The sequence below is a fragment of the Narcine bancroftii genome, chromosome 2 (genome assembly GCF_036971445.1).
Source record: "Narcine bancroftii isolate sNarBan1 chromosome 2, sNarBan1.hap1, whole genome shotgun sequence".
Classification (NCBI taxonomy): domain Eukaryota; kingdom Metazoa; phylum Chordata; class Chondrichthyes; order Torpediniformes; family Narcinidae; genus Narcine; species Narcine bancroftii.
In genome coordinates, this window is record NC_091470.1 from 340,354,323 (window position 1) to 340,376,013 (window position 21,691).

Sequence of the window (21,691 nt, forward strand, 5' to 3'; positions counted from 1 at the left end):
CAGGCAGCGAGATCGCTGCACAACTGAACTGTTCATACAAACCCTTTGTTACTCAACTATTTATTTAACAATAATATTGATTTATTTAATGTTTGTAAATGCACACTGTGCCCATGTATCATTTGTGTATTGCACTGAGGACTGGAGAACAATGTTTTGTTTGGTTGTACTTGCACAATCGTATGATAAATAAACGAAGTATTCAGTCATAGTGAGCCAATGAATGTTCACTCAAAGGTCAGTCCATTGTTGTAAATTCAGTCGCACACTGGGAAAAAAATGAGGTGCAACAGAACTTGTCTTCCACTGGAAAGCCCTTCCCTTCAGACATTTTAATGAAGGAAATAAGCTGTGGAAGTGCAAGTTGAGCGGTTTGGTCGTGGATCACAGATAATTAGTACGGAGTTGTTAGAGTTTGTAGAGAAGCAGTGGTTTTAAATGTCAAGTAGGTAAGTAAGGAAGTCTAGATCAGGACATAAGTATATGGGACTGTGTTGTGTTCACTACTTAATTGCAGAATTAATGTTTGAACCTGTGGAAGATTGTCTGGAGCAGTCTTTGACATGATGGTGCAGGTGCTTTTCAAGTAATGAAGTACTCCTTTTGCATGAATGCCCCAAGGACAGTGCACATTGATAAATGAAAATTATAAAAGTGCTGCCCAAGCAAATTTTGTATGCCTTTGATGTCACTGTTTATGTCCTGGACATAAATATGCAATCCAATTTTTTTTTTTGCTTAATGGCGGAAATGCTCTGAAAGTGCCCTAAAAGTATAGCATTTGCACACATTTTGAAACTTATTTTTATAGCCGGGAGAATAATAAGTAAAGTTGTATCTGTTGGAAAATGAGATGTCTTTTTTTAACTCGTGTATTCTGGAAGTTTTTAAACTTGAAATTCAATGGGGTTAAGTGCTGACTCACAGAGCATTGAAGATGCACTCCCCTATCGTCACAGAAGCAAACATTTGACCAGAGATTATCCTACTTTATTCCAGTGGCATCTATAAGAGCAGATTTACATTGTCCCAACAAATGGACAAAAAAAAGCTGGTAGCATTACTGGTGATGAAAACTGTGTTCTGAGATGGGTTGGGGAGAGGGAATACATTCATTAGTTCAGGTGGTATGATATTTCCTCTAAATTTAACATGGAACATTTTGAAGTTTCAAAATGTATGTGATCCAATGTTTTAAATGGAATAAACAAAGTAATGTACCCAATTTTCAAATCTTGGGAAGGAGAATTGTTCACGAGACGTTTTCAGATAAATGTTACTGAAGGTTGTGACTAACCTCTACTATATCAAGGATAATTCTGATTCAAGGATCGACACAAAGTTAAACATTAGTCCTTGAAAGTATGATTATTGATTTACTTTAACATTTTTAAACAAAGTCAAATGTATATATTCTGTCCTCAGGTGGGAAGAGGAATTCTATGAGGATGGTGTTAAATGGATGTTTCTGGAACACAAAGGCCCATTATTTGCACCTGAATATGAGCCCCTTCCCTCAGGTGTTGATTTCTTTTACAATGGTGAGTAATCTTTCAGGGAATTATGTATCTGTATTCCCAGATCCCTCTGTTCTACCACCCTCCTCAGTGCCCTACCATTTACCGTGTATGTCCTTTCTTAGTTTGTCCTTCCAAAATGCAACACCTCACCTTTGTCTGCATAAAATTCCATCTGCCATTTTTTACCCCATTTTTCCAGCTGGTTCAGATGCCTCTGTAAGCTTCGAAAACTTTCTTCACTGTCCACACCTCCAATCTTAGTGATCTGCAAACTTTCTGATCCAGTTTACCACATTATCATCCAGATCATTGATATAGATGACAAACAACAATGGTCCCAGCACTGATCCCTGAGGCACACCAATAGTCACAGGCCTCCAGTCTGAGAAGCAGTCATCCACCACTACTCTCTGACTTCTGTCTAGGCAACGTTGGATCCATTTTACCATCTCACCATGAATACTGAGTGTCTTAATCTTCCTGACTAAACTCCTACATGGGATCTTGTCAAAGGTCTTACTAAAATCCACTTAGACAACATCCACAGCCTTTCCTTCATCAACTTCCCTGATAACCTCAAAAAACTCTATAAAACTGGTTAAAAATGACAAGGATCAGATAGGTAATTTTCCTGACATTATCACACCATCACTGTACAAAGAAAAGGGCATGACCACAGGACCTTTTCAGATAAATATTACCGGAGTTGTGGTCCAAACCTTTGGCTTAGGAAGGATAACTTTGATTTGAAAGAATAAAGTATGTTCTAACAAGTTCTCAACCTCTAATGTCAGTCATTGAAGAACACATCACCTCAGAACTTGTTTATCTTTCTGATGAAATATGTACAATCTGTCATTGAGCAACTTGACTTTGTTATATTCCCATGTTAAAATCCTATGTCTTTCCTTCATAATTGTTACAAATGTAACCGATAATTGATTTCTAAATTTAATTCTTTAAGTTATGAGCTCATAGTTTCTCCATTAGATAAAATGTGTTGCATGATGGACAAGTAAACCATGACTTTGTGTCGTGCTCTAGGATCTCAAATGATTCCTCTCAAGTTTTGTCTCTTCTGAGATGGCTGGGGAAACCAGGGTGGTAATCACAGTCTCTTCCATAGATGAGACAGGAAGTTCCTGACAGTGAGAGATGGTTAGTTTGTGAGGTAGTGGTTACATATGGTTTCTGTATGCCTCAAATTCATGTACTTGACGTTCTTAGCAGCATCCGAAAAGTTTCTTCATTTCTATGAGTGGTCATGGGCCAGAAATTCTGTGTGGATGTTGCACTTATTTCATTGAAGTGCTAAGCATATGCATGAAACCTTTCTCCAATCTATTTCCTTGGTAATCTTAACATCTTACAGCTATGTTTCCATAATGGACCCAATGTATTTCCAGGCTCCAAGTTCATCTGCCTTGCTCTCCATTCTCCCTGTTTTAAAATGAACACACTCAATCTTGCTGTGACCATTTGCCTGTCCCACCTTTCAAGCTTGCTTGCCCTAGTATCTGCTACACCCAAAACTTCTCTCCTTGCTGCCCTGCTGCTCTGGTTCCCACTGCCTGCCACTCTAGGTTAAACCTTCCCAAGTAGCACCAGCAAACCTCCACATGAGGTTTCGAAAACTTTCAAGTTTGGTCCACATCCAGTTTCAATGTAATCCATTGCTATTGTACCTGTCCCTCCTTCCCTGGAGGATTACCAGTATGGACACATGAATATACAGCACAAATTTAATGAATGACCATTACCGTGATTTAGCTGGAAACACTTGGTCTTTTTCAAATATTTTCACTGAATGTTGCCCATTCATCTCACCATATTGGTAATATCTTGCTTATTTCTGTGCTCCTTGTTTTATAATAACATGGGACTACATTTTGATGGAACTTGAGCTGAAGTGAAATGAGCTGAGGTTATTTTAAATGAGAATGCATCTCCAATTCAGTCTTGAAAGGCCACAATGAAATGGTATGGCTTTTTAATTCCCATCATCATAAATTCATTTAATGAACTTGTTGCCCCTTTCAACACATTCACATGGATTAGATTCCATTCCCTAAAAGACTCATTAAAAATTTGAACACGCTACTTAGACATAAATTTTTTAAAAAACACTATTTTGATGCTGAGCATGTATGGTTGTCAGATAGCATCTGTGAAATAAGTAAAACCAGAATATACTGAAAATACTCAGCAGGCCAGGTTGCTTCTGTGGGAAGAGAAACAGTTGATCTTTCAAATCAAAGACTCTTCAGAACAATCAAAGGCTTGAAAGGATAAACCTACCTCTCCACAATTGCTGCTTGATTTGCTGTTTGTCCCTGAATTTTGATTCAATACCAGATTTCCAATATCCGTAATTTGCTTTTCACTGTTGATTCTGAATCAGTTTTTTGGCAGAAGTAGAAACTGAGGTGGTCTTTTATTCTCTCGGTTTATTTCATTTTTGCAGTTAGCTGTTCTTTGGCTCTCTAATTGTGATAGCTTGTTTTGTAAATTATATTGAATAGGCAATCGAATGAGATTGTCTCCTGCAGCAGAAGAAATGGCCGCCTTCTTTGCTAAGATGCTGGATCATGAGTACACTACCAAGGAAATCTTCAGGCAAAACTTCTTCGATGACTGGAAAAAGGTGCATGTTTCTAATTGAGAAAATGAATCTAAACCTTAAAAGGGTATAATTGGAATGCTCATGGAAAAGTGGTAGGAGCACCAGTGCACGTTAAAGCCAAGACAAAGCACAAGTGCTTTGTTCTATCATTGATGTAGAACAGTTCAGCACAGGAGCAGACACTTGAGTAAACAATATTCATGCCAGTTTAAATTAATCCCATCCATTTACATATGGTCTATACTTGCATTACAAATGCAAGCATGACTCAGACAAAGGAGGGAATGTAGTGGCGGCGACCCTGCTAACTGAAGGATCGTACAACCAGATGGGTTGAGTTCAGTGAGCAAAAACTGATTTATTGTAGGCTGCTTGGCTGGTCTTATACTCCCAGCCCGGACCTGGCTGAGAACCGCGCTGGAGGGGGTGGGGGGGGGGGGCATCATTACCGGGTCATCACGTGGGTTCCCCAGCGCGGGCTTCTGAGCCCAGTGCCGAGGTCGGGAGGAAACCCCCGACGGCGCCATTTTGGCCGGCTGCCCCGCTGCGTGGGTAAAAAGCAGGGCCAGTTCGCCTGCCTAATGGCGTACCGCCACAGGAATTTATTAATAGAGTAGAGAAAGTGAGTAAGGTACTGAATGAATGCTTTGTATCAGTATTCATCAATGAGAATCTCAGAGGATAGTGCATAATGTAAAAAAAAAATGCTAATTTGTTAGGACATTTTGAAATCAAGAAAGATTTTACTGGGTCTTGAAAAACATTGAGATGGATAAGTTACAAGGGCCTGATGGGATATATTCCAGGTTATTGAAGGAGGTAAGAGAAGAGATTGCTGGAGTGTTGTAAAAGATCTTTGCGTCCTTACTAGCGATAGGCAAATTTGCTGAGGGCTAAAGCACAGCTCATGTTGTCCTTTGTTCGCTCTGGCATTCAATCAACTGGCAAGAAAAATTGAGGAAATAAATAAATAAAATTTGAGGATTAATAAGAATAAATAGTTTTAAATAGAATTTTAAATAAAAGTTCAAAATTCTAAGAATAAGTGTTCTTTGAAGCAACACCCAACCTCTTGGGAGCAAACATTCAGCCAACGGAGTGCCCTGTTGTGTCCTGCGCACAGCAGGTGTTTGAACAAAGTTTCAATAAAGTTGTGTTTTAATAAAATGGTGAAGCCCAGGATGAAGAGCTGGCCGATGCCTCTGGAGCAATTCTCCCAATGTGTCTCCCTATCCCTGCCTGGTAAGAGTATTTATCTTTATTCATATATTTAGTTTATTAGTAAACTTTGGGGATGGGGTTAATTATGATGCGGCAGTGTTACTGTAGCAGCTAGTGCAACCCAATTACCATCCTCTCAAATACGGTTCAAATTTAAAGGAGACTGGGACACTAGCGTGGAGTTGTGTCGGGTTGCGCTGAAGGTGTGGCCGGGACACTGGTGTGGTGATGAGTCTGGTTGTCAGTGCAAAGAAGGTGTGCTGAGAGTATGACTGGGACACCAGAATGAAGAGCTGGTCGATGCTACCATTATTCCCTCAGTGCTGGTCAAGAAATACAAACTCTAGGCTTCTGTACCCCACTGTGCTACTGGATCCTTGACTTTCTTATTGGAAGATCACAGACAGTACGAATTGGAAACAACATCCCCTCTTCACTGATTATCAACACAAGCACATTGCAAGAATGCATGGTTAGCCCACAATGCTCTACTCATTGTACACCCATGACTTTGTGACCAGACTCAATTCCAATGCTATTTACGAGTTTGCCGATGACACCACAGTTGTCGACAGAATCACAAACAGCATTGAGGAAGCGAACAGGAGGGAGATGGATCAGCTCGTTGAGTGGTGTTAGAACAACAACCTTGAACTCAATGTCAGCAAAACCAAGGAGATGACTGTGGACTTCAGGAGGAAGTTAGGGGAACACAACCCAGTTCTCATTGAGGTCTCAGTAGAGGAGAGGGTCAAAAATTTCAAATTCCTGGAAGTCAGCATCTCCAAGGATCTGTCCTGGAGCCTCCATGTTGATGCAATCACAAAAAAGGTTCGCCAGTGGCTATACATTGTGAGGTGTCAGAACACTTTCAGTAGGTCACCAAAGACTCTTGTAAACTTCTACAGGTGTACTGTGGAGCACATTCTGGCTGGTTGCATCACTGCCTGATAGGGAGGTGCCAACTCTCAGGATATAAATAAAGTCCAGGGGGTTGTTAACTGGGCCTGCAATAACACAGGCAAAGACTTCACTCAATCAAGGACATTTACATGAGGTGTTGTCTTAAAAAAGCAGCCTCTATCCTCAAAGACCCCCACCACCCAAGCCATGCCCTCTTCGCTCTGTTATCATCAGGGGTAAAAAGGTACAGGAGCCTGAAGGTGAGCACTCAGTGGCGCCAGGACAGCTTCTTCCCTTCTGCCATCACATTCCTGAATATCAATGAACCAAAGACATTGCCTTACTTTTCGTGCAATTTTTTGTAGTAAATGTTGTAAGATGGTTATAATATGAATGGTTACTCTATGATGCTGCCACAAAACATTGAATTTCGTGACTTGTTCATGACAATATATTCTGTTTCTGATTATCTTTCACTTTTTAAGAAGGGAGGGAGGTAGCAGTTGGCCTGACATCAGTGGTTAGGAAGATGTTGGAGTCCATTGTCAAGGTTGAGGTTACAAAGTACTTGGAGGCACATGATAAGATAGGCCAAAGACAGCATACTTTGCTTAAAGGAAAACCTAATTTATCAAAGCCATTGGAATTCTATGAAGAAGTGACAAGCAGGCCAGATAAAGGAAAGGCAGTAGATATTTTGTATTTTCAGAATGCATTTGACAAGATGCTGTATATGAGACTACTTACAAGATCAGAGTCCATTGCATAATCTTTGGCTTGGCTTCGCGGACGAAGATTTATGGAGGGGGTAAAATGTCCACGTCAGCTGCAGGCTCGTTTGTGGCTGACAAGTCTGATGTGGGACAGGCAGACACGGTTGCAGCGGTTGCAGGGGAAAATTGGTTGGTTGGGGTTGGGTGTTGGGTTTTTCCTCCTTTGTCTTTTGTCAGTGAGGTGGGCTCTGCGGTCTTCTTCAAAGGAGGTTGCTGCCCGCAGAACTGTGAGGCGCCAAGATGTACGGTTTGAGGCGATTTGACAGGAAGCAGAGAATCAGAAGAAAGGGATCATATTCTGGTTGGCTGCCATTTGCTAGTGGTGTTCCACAGAGGTCGTTTTTATGTTGTATGTTAATGATTTAGGACATGGAATGAATGGCTTTGTGGCTAAGTTTGCAGATGATAAGTGGAGCAGCATGCAATGTTCAGGAAATGGAGGTGGCAGAAGGACTTAGACAGATTAGGACAATCGGTAGCGGAGAAGTTGCAAATGAAATACATTGTAGGAAAGTGTACTGTCCTGCAATTTGGTAGAAGAAATAAATAGGCAGACCATTTTCTATATGGTGAGAGAATTAAAAATTGCCTGATTCAAACTGACTTAGGAGTCTTTATGAGGGTACACTCGAGTTGGTGGTGAAAAAGACACATTCATTGCTGGCATTCATTTCAAGAAGAAGAGAACATAACAGCAGGGATGTGATGTTGAGGCCTTGAGATCTCATTTGGGTTACTGTGAGTAGTTTTGGGCTCCTCGTTTAGGTTCACAAGGATAATTCTGGGAATGAAAGGATTATAATTAGGGACATTTGACAGCTTGTACTCGTTGAAATGTAAACATTTGAAATGCTGAAAGATATGGATAGAGTAGATGCAGAAAGATTGATTCCCATGATGGTGGAGTCAAGGACAAGAGGGCACAACTTCATGATTGAAGGATGTCCACTTAAAACAGATACAGAGAAATTTCTTTGACAGAGTTTGAATCTGTGGAATTTGTTGCTGCATGTGATTGCGGAGGCCAAGTAATTGAGTTTATTTAAGGCAGTGATTGAGATGTTCTTGATTAGCCAGAGCATCAAGGCTTATAGGAAGAAGGCTGGGGACCAGGGCTATGTGGGAGAATGGATCAGCTCATGACTGAATGACTGGGCAGACTCCATGGGCTGAATAGTCAATTTCCCCTCCTATGTTTTTCAGGTTTAGACTAGCAGGGGAGTAGCTACGTCATATCCCCTAGACTGGCGGAGCGGTCCTTATCTAAGGGGCCATCCTTGGCGTCAGAGAGCTGAACTTCGGGAGGGATGTAAATGGTGCTGTGAGGGAAGGGTGACACCCGCCTAACGAGCCATATCAGCCGAATCATCCCTAGTGATCAATAAGCTGCCAGATCACCCTCACACCTTCTCCTCCTATATCTTATCGATTTTTAGTCTTTATGGTGGAGGACACATCGAACATACCAAAGAGAGATGTTATGGATGCTATAAGAGGTGAAGGCTTCTATACCATTACTATTACTGAAGAGATGGTGCTGAAATAACTAGTAGACATAAAGGTTGGAAAGTCCCATTGTTCTGATGGATGGCATCCAAAGGTACTGAAAGAAAGAACAAAAGTTTTAGTGGAAGCATTTGTGATTTTCCAAAATTGTCTGGATGTTTTAAAAAGAAAACAAGAATGCAGACAAAATGCAAGTAATGAGGGTAGTTAGCATAATGTCAGTAGTCAGGAAAATGCTTTAAGCTTGGTTTAACTAAACAAGTGTAACACTTTGATTTGTCAGGGTTAAATTCCATTTAGCAGTCTGGTCCTCCTTCCTAACTGATCTAGATCCCATTGTAAACTTGGGTATCCTTTATCACTGTCTATCAACTAAAGTAATTTTGGTATCATATGTAAATTTACCTCTCTCACCACTCATGTATTTTGTTTATATTCATTCTTATATTCACAAGCTCCCAGTTGAGCAGAATCTCCAGTTTCAAATTGGTCATCATTTTTCAATCATCCTGCTCACTCTCTTCCATCTCTACAATATTTAGATTTCTGTACTCTTAATTATTTTCCCTTGCTCATCTCAAAAATTAATCTCAGCCAACGCTGATTTCATTTGCCAGTATTCTAAATTAGACTTTCTTCATTAAATTGCTCGACCTCACTACCTTTTTATCTCTTACACTGGGACAAATTTATCAATACAAGTTGCAGAAGCCCAGAGTAAAAACACAAATGCTGGAAGAACTCAGCACGTCTCACAGCATCCAATAGACATAAAGATATTTTACCAACATTTTGGGCCTGAGCCCTTCTTCAAGACGTGCATAAAAGGCAGAAAGGTGCCTGAATTAAAAGGCTGGGGAGAAGGGAAGAATGGGCAGAGGGACAAGTCCAGACCATCAGACAAAGGTTGTTAATTGGATATGGGTAGGAGGACTGTAGAGAAGAAAGGTGAGAATTGATTGGGGGAGTGGGTGGTGGTGTTGGCTTTGTGAATGTGGAGCTGGGGGGAAGGAGAGTTATCTTATGCTGGCAAAGGTATCTTCCACCTCACTCTATGTACTGTTGATTGGTCTAATCCTGTATTGGTAATTTCCTCAGAGTTTGACAGAATGAACATCCATAGAATTGTTGCCTAACAAGCTGGAAAATCTACATGCTGATCTACCTGGCACAACTGCAGAAGTAGGCTAAATCAGTACAAATGCACTTATTTCATTGATTGTAGAAATACTGGAGGAACTCTACAGGTCTCACAACCTCCATATGAGGTGAAGGTATTTAACTAACATTTTGGGCCTAAGCCCTTCATCAAGGTATATTGGGTTTAAATCTTGACGAAGAGCTCAGGTCTGAAACGTCGGCTATATATCTTTACCTTCTATGGACGCTGAAAGACTGCTTGAGTTTCTTCAGCATTTTTGTGTTTTTACTAAATCGGGACAATACTTGATGATTAAATGTTGTTGAACAGAGATACTTGGGTTTATGGGCGTATAGTTCCGTGAAAATGACATCTCAAAGAGACGGTGGTCGTGAAAGTATTTGGCACTTTTGCCTTCAACATCAGGGCATTGAGTGGAAGAGCAGGCACATTCTATTATAACTGTATAAGATGATAGTGAGTCTGCACTTGGAGTATTGTGTGCAGTTCTGGTTACCTATCTCTTGGAAATATTTTGTTAAGCTGAAAAAGGAGCAGGTTTTTATTTCAGGATAAAAATCTATCATCCAAGAAAAAGTACATTTGAGGTGAGAGGGAACAATGTGAAAGAGATGTGTGCAGTATTTTATTTTTACACAAAGTAATCGGTGACTGGAATGAGCTGCCAGAATTAATAGTGGAAGCAGATACAGAACATTACAGGTACAGGCTCTTCGGCCCACAATGTTGTGCCACCTACAAAAGCCAACTCAACAATCAAAATCTTTCTTGCCTCACATCCATAACCCTCTATTTTTCTTGCATCCAGGTGTCTGTCTAAAGTCTTAAATGTCACTATTATACTAGCCTCCACCAGCACCCTCAGCAATGCAATCCAGGCATCTACTAATCCGCATTAAGGAGGAAAAATCTAACCCTGATATCTCCCCTAAACTTTCCTCTCCTCACCTCTACAGATGTCGTCTGATGTTTGCTACTGTCGCCCCAGGAAAAAAGTATTGGCTGTCCTCCTTGTATCTGCCTCTCATAATCTGTAGACCTCTGTTAAGTCACATCTCATGCTTGTTTGCTCCAAAGAGAAAACCCCTAGATCTGTTAACCTGGCCTTAAGACACGTTCTTCAATCCAGGCAATGTCCTGGTAGATCTCCTCTGCACCATCTCTAAAGCTTTTACATCATTCCTGTAACAAGATGACCAGAACTGAACATAATACTCCAAGTGTGGTCTAACCAGCGTTCTAAAGAGCTACAACATAATTCTCCAATTAATGAAGTCAGCATAACTTCAGGCTTCTTAACAACCATATCAACCTACGTGGCACCCTTGAGAAATCAGTGGATTTGGACCCCCAAGGTTAAGATTCCTGCCATTAACCTTGCACTCTGCCTTCATGTTTGACTTTCCAACACCCATCACTTCATCTGCCATTTTTCTGCCAAGTCTGTATCCTGTCTTTAACCTGTTGTAACCTACCACAACCTTCTACACTATCCACACTATCTCTAACCTTTTCATCTGCAAAATTACTGACATATCCCTCTAATTCTTCTTCCAGGTTATTTATGATAATCACAAAAAGCAGGTGTCCCAGAATGGATCTCTGTGGAACTTTACTGGTCACTGACCTCCAAGAAGAATACATTCAATCTACAATTACCCTCTACTTTCTACAGACAAAGCAATTCTGAATCTACACAGCCAAATTTCAATGGATCCCATGCCTCGTGACTTTCTGAATAAGTCTGCCATGGTGGACCTTGTCAACTACATTGCTAAAATCCATATACGCCTTCTGCTCTACCTTCACCAATTTCTTTTGTTACTTTCTCAATTAGGCTTGTTAGGCATGACCTACCCAACACAAAGCCATGCTGACCAACTCTGAGAGAACTACTCAGAGAAGTCTCTGTTTTGCGAATGTCCGACTTCCAGACAACTCGTACTTACAAATTGACTGTTCCCCCAGTTCGTGCATGCGCATAATGCTTATGCACATAATGTTACCTCATGGAAGCCCGTTCCGGTATGCAAGACATTGATGGAACAAGAGTAAGCGTTAACTTTTAATCATGATCTTTTTTTCTTTTTGCATAGAAATGTAAAATCTATCCAATAAACTTTTGACCAACTGATGCAAAGAAAACACTAAATAAGAACCATATGTACTTGTTCCGACTTGCCTACAAATTCGACTACAAGACAAACTTAGGAACGGAACTGCCTGGACTCTAAATGTTTGTAAAGCCTTCCCTAAGAATCCCCTCTAGCAGTTTTCCCACCACTGCTGTAAGACTCACTGGTCTATATTTTCCAGGATATTTCCCTAGTACCTTTTTTTTAAACAAGGAGACCATATTGCCATTTTATAATCCTCCGGTCCCTCCCCTGTGGCTAGGGAAGACTCAAAGATCATCGCCAAAGCCCCAGTAATCTCTTCCCTCACTATCAGGAAGTTGTCAATCCTAATGTTCTTATATGATGGTGACATTTAGAAACTTCTAGATAGACACATGAATGTGTATGGATAGAGGAATATTGTGACTGGTTGTGAGTTCTTAGTTCAGCTTGTTCAAAGCCCTTGTCCATACAAGAGGAGATGGCTGGCTGTATAATGGTTACTTAAACAAAAGTTGCGTTTAATTATCTTTAAACATAAAAACAGGATCAAACTTTAATTTATTACAATTTAACAACCTAACTTGACCCCTTTCTAATTCTAAGTGCATGTGTATGTATTATGTGTACAAATTCAGTAAAATTCTTTAATTCTCAGTCCATTCTCACTTCTCAGTTCTCGAGGTTCACTGGTATGAGGCAATTCTTGTACTGTGCACAGAATTTAACATTTATGAATTTCGCCAGGCTTTGGTGCTTGAAAGGTAAATGGTGACCCTCCCCTAAGACTGCAGATAAAGCCTTACTAATATACTTAGTTAGTATATTTAGACTCTTACTAGGAAGGGATAAGGACACAATTTGGGAGAGCACCCCAGTGACGACCGTCATTGCCCAGCTTTTCATCTTGGGCAACACTATTCAAACACAAGTTTATTCAAACAACTGCTGTGGGCTTGACACAACTGGGGCGCTGTGCTGGCTGAATGTTTGCTCCCATCTTCACCAAGGGTTTGTGTTTTGCTTCAGAGAATATTTACTTTTACAATTTTAAACTTTTATTTTTGTTTAAATTAATTTACTCAATTTTTTTTGTATGTTTTGCCGGTTGCTGGTTGCTTGAATTCTGGATAATGGGGATTTTACTACACTAGTTTTTAAACTTCAATCGTTACAATGTTTTTAGCAGGTTCTCAGTGATGTTGAATACTTAAAAAAAAATAAAGAAATGTTCAATCACAGTGAGAGCTTCAATTGGTGAGCGTGTGACTGGGGTCTCACCGATTGTGCCATTCTCAGAATGTGCCCTTTGAGAGACGAGAGAAGTTTTGCCGTTGATAGTCTCATTAGAACATATTTTGCCCTTTTATGACTCTTAGAAGTTGCTAAAACCTGATGATCATTTTTTATATCTTTTTCTGTTATTAATAGCAGACATTTATTTCTTGTAATGTCAGTTATAATATTAAAGTTTACAGCTGACTATAATGATCACTTGACAATGAATAACCAAAGACTTGACTGATTTATCTTCACTATGCCCAAGTACATTTAATATATTGTACAATTGTTTAGTTTGAATTAAAATATTTTAAATCAAAGTTTTAAAACTTACTATTTTGCTTTGAAATATTTTTAAGCAATTCATCAAACTACCTTTATTTTATATAAAATTCCATTTAGGTTTTTGAAAATAAAACATTAAAACAACTTATCCATAAATTTATTGAGTGATATGAAGCAGTGCTATTGGATGTTTTAAAGGTCTTCAGTGATTTTGAATGTCTGAGGATTTGACGTTGTGAGAGCTGGGCTGCGAGCAGAAAATTGTTCTTCAGAATACTGGATTAACAAAACTGGTTCACTGAAGTTTGATGCTAATTTCAAGGCACTAGAAGGTCTAAATATCAATACCTCATGTTTTGGTTTGTGCTTCATAAATTGTTCTCGGAGCATTTTTCCATTGAGAATTTTTTGGAAAGATCAGGCTTTTTGCACATAACTTTTGCAAATTTTAAATTTATCTTTGAGTTAGGGAATCACAAAGTGATCAATGGAACCAAGTTGCCAACTTGTGTATTGGTGCACTTTCAAAAGAAAGCTAAACCAATTCTTCTGGGAGATGATCTATCATGATTATGTGCATGACCATTATATACTCTTGGACTGATTTTGTTTGCCCAATGGGATCCGGGAGGCTTTTGAAGACTTTTGTAAGCTAATTTTTTTTGGGGTGGAGGGAGTTGTGGTTCCTTGGCGATTACTCAGCTGCTGGGGTGCAGGGCATTTCACGTTATACTTTGAGCATAGGTGTGTGCATGTGTTTTTTCTCTCCCTATCACTTCCAAGAGTTTGTATCACAATCAGATTGGGCTTTCTTGAAATTTACTGCTCAATTTGTCAGTGTATTCGTCATTGCATTTCAAAAATGTCACTGTCTTTAAGATATTACACAATGGTGCTATTTTATTACTTTATACTCTGTGCATAAAACAATTTGTGCCCAGGTACTGAGATTTTGCATGCCAAGCTTGAACAGCATTAATAAAAGAAAAAAATGCAAGTTTGAACTGGTTTGAGTAAAGCATTATCCCTTATTTAATGTTTATGGATTTGTTTTGGTGTTCAGGAAATGAGCAAATCTGAGGAAATGAAAATCACCGACCTAAATAAATGTGATTTTAGGGAACTTCATCAATACTTCACTGAAAAAGCAGAGGCCAAGAAAGCATTACCCAAAGAGGAAAAGCAGGTAAGAACATGTTGGTCAAGGAGAAAAATATTTCATTGTCCGATCAAGAAAGTAAATGCTGAGGTACAGGATCAGCAGCACTTGAGAATTTTTTTTTAGGTGAACCTACATTGTGAAAATCAGCAAGTTATTTTAATAGAAGAGCCTTATCAATTGAGTTCGAACATTTGGCTTTAAATAGGAAAATTGTGCAGTAAGATCAGAAGATAATGTTCAGTTTAATCGTAATGGGAGGGAGAAAATATCTAACAAGAAACACTAACCAGAATCTATGGTGGTCTAAAAACTTAAGACTGATGCATTAAGTGTGTTGTTTGCCTAATAAACATCTATTGTTCAGTCGCCATTTTATGAAATACATTCTCAGGTTAAAAGGACTTCTGTTCATAAAGTCAGTTGGATAAAAGTGTAGAAGAATGAGGGGTAATCTTATTCAAACAAAGAAGATCCTAAGAGTTTGTCAGTGAAATATTTTCACTTGTGATGAACAAGTCAGCATAGTTATAGATAGGAGATTAGATCATGAGAAATGTATCAGAGGGAAATAAATATTGGAAAAATTCAGAATTGAATAGTGGGCCTTCCATTGGCCTGTTCATTCACTTGTGCTTTTGTAACCTCACTAGATACAAGCAAAATGTAAAAGAAAATGAAGCTGCTCAAGATTTGAATTAAAAATAAAAGTTTTAAGCACTCAATAGGTCAGTCAACATTTATGGAGAGAGAAAGAAACCTAATGTTTCAGATTGCTGACCTCTCAAAAGTATAGGTGCAGGATTTCAAATGATCTTGGGCATTAATGGTTCACTTTTCTGCCATCTACAGCCTGGCATTGCAAACTGCAGATGATTAGGCAATTATTATTATTTAATCAACATAATTGCAGAAGGCAATAGGCATGAGTATTTAAAGTTGTTCGTAGTGGTTTGAGAAACAGTTGTATTTTTTCCAAGTTCAATTTTATTTGTCATTCGATTATACCAGTACAACCCAAGAAAACAGCATTCTCCAGTCCAGGGTGCAGAACAGTGCAAAACCCGCATGCAGACGACACACATATGACAAATGGTAAATATTGTTACGAGTCCAGAGGACCCCAAAACCCAGCAGCAATAGAAATTCAGCAAGACAAATGGTTACTTAAACAAAATTTGCTTTTAATTTTCTTTAAACATAAAAACAGGATCAAACTTTAACTTATCACTATTATCCTAACCTAACTTAACCCCCTTCTAATTCTAAGCGCAAGTGTATATGTTCAGGAAAGTTCTTTGATTCACAGTCCAATCTCATTTTTTACTCCTCCAAGTTCACTGGTATCAGGAAATTCTTATACTATGAATTTTCACCAAGCTCTAGTGCTGAAAGTTAAATGGTTACCGCTCAGGAAGGTTCTTGTTGGTTTCAGTGAAAGATTTGTTGCTTGTTGGACAAACACAAACTGATACCCTTCGATCAGTCACTTGCCGAAGAAATTTTCCCCATCATGGGTTTTCTAAATAATAACTTCTTCCAGGTCACCAAAGAGTTCCTCTTGTTTCAGTTATTTCAGGAGAAACACTCTAGCCAGCCATTTCCTCTTGTAAGGACTACAAAGGTTTTCAACAGGCTGAACTCAGAACTCACAACCCGTCTTCAAAATGGGGTTTTAACCAGCTTGTCATGTTGCAGCTTTAAAAGCCACTGCAAAACTCTCTCCCTCCCTCTCTCCCTCTAAAAGAGAAAATCTGTTTGGTCTTCTCTCTCTCTCTCACTCTCTCTCTCTCTCTCTCTCTCTCTCTCTCTCTCTCTCTCTCTCTCTCTCTCTCTCTCTCTCTCCCCCTCCCTCCCTCCCTCCCTCTCTGCTTGCAAAACCACATGAATCCTCTTAGAGCAGCAAACTGCAACCAGACAGATTGCCTACGCTGGAATCAAGTTCTGCCTCGCTATCTGTTGCCTTAAAGACAATAGTCCATTTACTCCACAGCACCAGTCCAATTAACACCTACTTGTGAAGTCTCCATAGGCACTCTTCAAAGTTTCTGCAAAGTTACTGTGGACATGAAGTCTCTCTTACAGCAAAACTCGCATTTTAAATGAGATGCTGAATATTGATTGCACGTAGTCTTTTGCTTTATATTTATTTTGAGGTTGACAATAAATATAGCTTTATTAAAACCCAAATCTTACTATCATTATTGACAGGTCAACTGCAGTTTTGTTACTCTGTGGTGACCTACACTAAACCCCCACAATCTATCTCTTTTAAAGGCATAAATATATAATCAAAAATTATAATATACCCTGTAGCAATATAAACAATCCATATATTAAAATACATAATATTAAAAATTTGAGTCACTGAGAGTTATTTTAAATCATTCAGCAATCTCCATGCCTATGGGAAGAAACGTGGCTCTGATACTTCGGTATCTTTTTCCAGGCAGTAGGAGCTGGAAGGTGCTGCATGCAGGGTGGTAGGGGTCCTCTCTGATTTTGCAAGCCATCTTTAAACAACCATACTGGTAAATCGCATCGATGGGTTGGGGGTGACCCCAACCATCCTCTCTGCTGCTTTAGAATGGTGGCTGCAAGGCTTGCCCACCTCTGCTTTCTAAGGAAGTGCATTTGCTGTTGTGCCTTTCTGAAAAATGAGGAGATGTTGCATGTCCAGGATAGGTCTCTTCTAAGTGGACTCCAAGGAACTTGGTGCTCTCCACTCTCTCTACTTCCAAGCTATTAATGTGTTGTGGAGTGTGGTTGTCCTTAGTCCTCCTGAAGTCTACAATCATATCCTTTGTTCTGTCCACATTGAGACTCAGGTTGTTATTCTCGCACCATTTCATGAGAGTTTCCACCTCTTCTCTGTAGTACGACTCATAGTTGTTGCTGATGAGGCCAACTACTGTTGTGACATCTGCCAGCTTGACTCCGTTGGAGCTGGAGCTGCCATTGCAGTCATGGATCTGTAGCAAGAACAAGAGCGGGCTGAGCACACAACCCTGAGGTGCAACAGTACTCAGATTGATGTACTGCTCCCGACCTGGATAGACTGTGGTCTTTATGCTAGGAAGTCCTGTATCCAGTTACAGAAAGGGGTCTTGAGTCCCAGTGAGGACAGCTTCTAAACCAGCCTCTGAGGTCTGCTCTTCAGGGGAGAAGGAGCTTTCTTTGGCATTAGCTTTTTTTTAAACTGCAGTTGACTTGTCAATAATGATAGTAAGATTTGGGTTTTAATAAAGTTATATTTATTGTCAGTCTCAAAATAAATATAAAGCAAAAGACTATGTGCAATCAATATTCAGCAGATATGCAGCTAATCTATAAACACAAAAAAAATTAATTTTGTTTTCTGAACTACATGGCTTGATACATATTCTGCTTGTGAAACAAATTAGAATCTACTCCATTCTAATAAGACATTGTCAACTTTAATGCATTGGTAAATTCCACAAGTTTGCACATTGATGTTCCTAGTATTTCTAAAAAATATTTGCTGTCGGATGTGCTCACCTGAATATTAGAAAATGTGTGTGGACTTGTTGAATGTTTCCTTTTACAAATACACTAATGATACTCGTTCCCAAAGCATGAGTTTAACGAACAGTACCTGCACAGAGTGCCAGCTGGTTATTGCTCTCCATGTGGCTTCAGAAAGGAATGTGCATAAAACTTCAAAACAGTTCCTTTCATTGTATTTTATGAATGTTTATAAAATTAAACTATGTTTTTTTGATAGATTTATAATGAAAAATCAACCTGTTTATCCAAAAAAAGTCACAAAATGCTGGAGGTACTCAGTGGGGCAGGTAGCATCCATGGAAGGCAATGGTCATCTTCATCAGGAATAGCATGAAATGGGGCAGATGCCCAAATAAGAATAGGGTGGGAAAAGGAGGAGCACAGGTTGGCAGGTAAATTTGAGTGAGAGCAGGAAGAAATAGGAAAAAGTAAGAAGCTTGGAGATGATTGAGCAAGACACGGAGGGCTGAGGAAGAGGCACTCTGGTCGAAGGAAAGGAAGGGCTCGGGAGCCTGAAGAAGGAAGGTATTGGTGACAGGTAGAGGGAGCAGGGAAGGGAAAAGAGAAAAAAGGTGCCAGAAAGATGGAGGAAAGCAAGGGGGTGGCCATTAGTTGAGAAAACAGTGAATTTATCAGAAATTGGAGAAATCCATATTGATGCCCCATTCCTCCTCTTCGTTTCAGACATGACTTGCCTTTGCAATCCATGTTGACTGTTCCTCATCTGACCATGACTTTCCAAATGTGCATAATTCTATTCCTATTTATTCTTTCCAGCAATTTCCCTACCACTGATATGAGGGTTACTTGGCATATAATTTCCTGGATTATCCTTTTAACAAAGGTGCAATGTTAGCCACTCCATTCCAGATCTGGGACTTTTCTGAGTGAGGAAGGATGCAAAGGTGCGCTTCAAAGCATCCGCAATAATTGAAGATATATCCCATCAGACCCAGGGGACTTGTTCACCTTAATGCTCCTCAAAAGACCCAATACTAGCTCTTTCTTGATTTCAAAATGCATTAAAGTCACTCTCAAAGTCCTTTTCTTTGGTAAACGCTTATGCAAAATAATTATTTAGGACCTTACCCACTTCCTCTAACTCCAACTGTTGACTTCCTCCTTTGTCCTTGTAGGCTCCCATCTTTTCCCAAGTTATCCTCTTTTTAAAGTATAAACTGCCGCAGGGTTTTCTTTAAATGGGTGGATAATATTTATTTTGGTAACAATACAAGGGGAGTGAATAAAATGAGTGGAAATGAACTATCGGATGAAAATCTGGTCCTTGCAGAAATTAAAGATGGAACAAGATGCAATTACTGAGGAGTATGGCTACTGCATTATGGATGGACATCGGGAAAGAATCGCTAACTTCAAAATTGAACCACCAGGGCTCTTTCGTGGTCGTGGTGACCATCCAAAGATGGGGAAACTGAAGAAAAGGATCATGCCAGAAGATGTCATTATCAATTGCAGCAAGTAAACAGATTACGTTAATTTTTAAAATATTAGAAGATGGAAACACTCTTGTCCTATGATTTATCTTTCCACTTGCTTCTTTCGTCCATTTGATTTCATTATGATTGTTTTCAAATTTATTATCAGAAAACATGCATGACAACACATATAACCCTGAGATTCATTTTTCTGTGAGCGAGGCAGAATTACCACTTAATTGGTAATGCAAAGAAAAAAACTGTCCACAACATGCACAAGTAAACATATAAAAGAAATGTAAACAATACAGGGAGAATAAAAAAGTCAATAAAGTGCTAAAGTAAGAGTTGAGTTCTTAAAGGAGTCCCTGTTTGAGTTTGTCGTTGAGGAGTCGGATGGTGGAGGGGTAGCAGCTGTTCCTGAACCTGCTAGTGCGATTTTTGTGGCACCTACACCTCTTTTCCTGGTGGTAGCAACGAGAACTTAGTGGTGCTGTGTGGTGTGGATCCTTCAGTTTACATTTTTCAAATTAACTTCTTTGTTTAACAATGTCATTGGTATGCTCGTGGCTGAACTTTTTTTTCATATGACATATGTTTTTCAATTAAAACGATCAAGTCTATTTTGCTTTCTTACATGAAGGAACACTTAATTGTTTTTGTATACTGTGAAAAACTGGTTGCATTGGATACATTACTCTTTTTAGGTAGTTCCTGAGGTTTAGGTTAACTTGTTTTCATTCCCTTTTTGTGGGTTGTAAGGTGGCTTACAGGGCCAGTGTGGGAATGCAGTCTCTCCCGCAGATAGGGCTGGTCACAGCCAATGGAATGGGTGGTTTGTTATCTAGTCCTTTCCTGCTCTTGTGTACACCCAATTTGCAGATTCCGAATCCCACGCTGTCTGTAAGGAGTTTGTACTTTCTCCCCATGTCTGAGCCCATTTAAAACGTATGGGGGGAGGGGTGTAAATTAATTGGGTGTAAATTGGGTAACAGGCTATTTCGGCATAGACTTATGGGCTGAAATCACCTGTTACTGTGCTGAATATCTAATTTTTTTTTTAATGTAAAATTTCTTCTTTAAATTTAATTTAAATTCATGACTTCATAATTCTCAATGCTTTTTCTCCTTTTGGGTGAGGAATTTCCAGGAATTTGTGAGAATGTTAAATTTCTTCAGGAACTTTTTCTCTGTCTTCCTGGTGATCTGTTCCCTTGATTGAGCTCAGAATAAGTGTCAATTTCAGTATATTATGTAAGACTAGATGTTAATATCCCTTATTGCACCCTGAAACTTGCTGTGTAGAGTCTGAGTGGTAGCATCTTCTGGGTTATAAAGTGGATGCCCTCCTTCCTCAGTGTTTCGCTGATAGACCTACGACACCTCCAGACGGTTCAGCAGTGAATCCTTGCATCCCAGGGTCACCCTAGATGCCATTCACTCACTTAGGGGCCAAATGGGATCCGTTCTCCAGAGAGATTGGCTATCCTTTTCAGCAGCTCTGGAGATCTTTCACTGCTTGTCGGTGTACCTTTCCTTGCACTCTTCAACTCCTGGAGTACCCTTGATGTGGCTGCAAATCCTCTGCAGTTGACTTCAACTGGTCAGACCCTTGCCTTCCAGCTATGTTGCTGCACTTCTGCTGCAAGCTTAGTGTACCTCATTTTCTTGTGCTCATAGGCCTCCTCCACTGCATCCTCACAGGGTGCTGTAAGCTCAATGATGTAAGCGAGATAGAGTGAGGCCAACCAAAACACAAAGTCTGAGGCTTGTTTGTGCAATTTCATTTGCGAAGCAGATCCTCTGGCCTAAGTCTTCTGCCATCTTCCAATCATTCAACCCGCCTAACCACCTGAAGTCTGATCTTGATGTGGCCATTCCAGCTTGACCCTCATTTTCCCAGACAAATGCTGTTAATGGCTAGCAGGATGAAAGGAGAGGTAGTAATATAAAATTGATCATGGTTTTACTTGTTTGGTTGACTGCATCTAATAACTCAGTACAATAATGGTCTGATAATCCAGTGAGCCAGCAAATATTCTGGAATAAACCAGTTAAATAGAAAGAGCGCAGAGGAACTGGGGCCCTGTTTCAAGTGGAGGAACAAATGTGCAGGAATCAGTGTCCTGGTAAGTTGTACAGCAGATATCACCAAGTGAACCAGTGGGATTTCCAAA

General features: G+C 39.7%; 1 protein-coding gene across 13 annotated transcripts in view; it reads left to right on the top strand.

Annotated features, from left to right (window-relative positions):
• Positions 1-21,691, top strand: part of LOC138755725 (DNA topoisomerase 1-like) — a 145,966-nt gene that overhangs the window by 97,599 nt on the left and 26,676 nt on the right. For 12 of the 13 annotated variants that reach the window (XM_069922192.1, XM_069922198.1, XM_069922195.1 and 9 more), the window contains 4 exons: positions 1,426-1,541; positions 4,043-4,164; positions 14,455-14,577; positions 19,370-19,557. In XM_069922192.1, the coding sequence (XP_069778293.1) occupies positions 1,426-1,541; positions 4,043-4,164; positions 14,455-14,577; positions 19,370-19,557 (549 nt within the window). Of the gene's footprint in view, positions 1-291; positions 450-1,425; positions 1,542-4,042; positions 4,165-14,454; positions 14,578-19,369; positions 19,558-21,691 lie in introns of those variants that run through there. The other variant, XM_069922203.1, reaches the window with a different exon arrangement.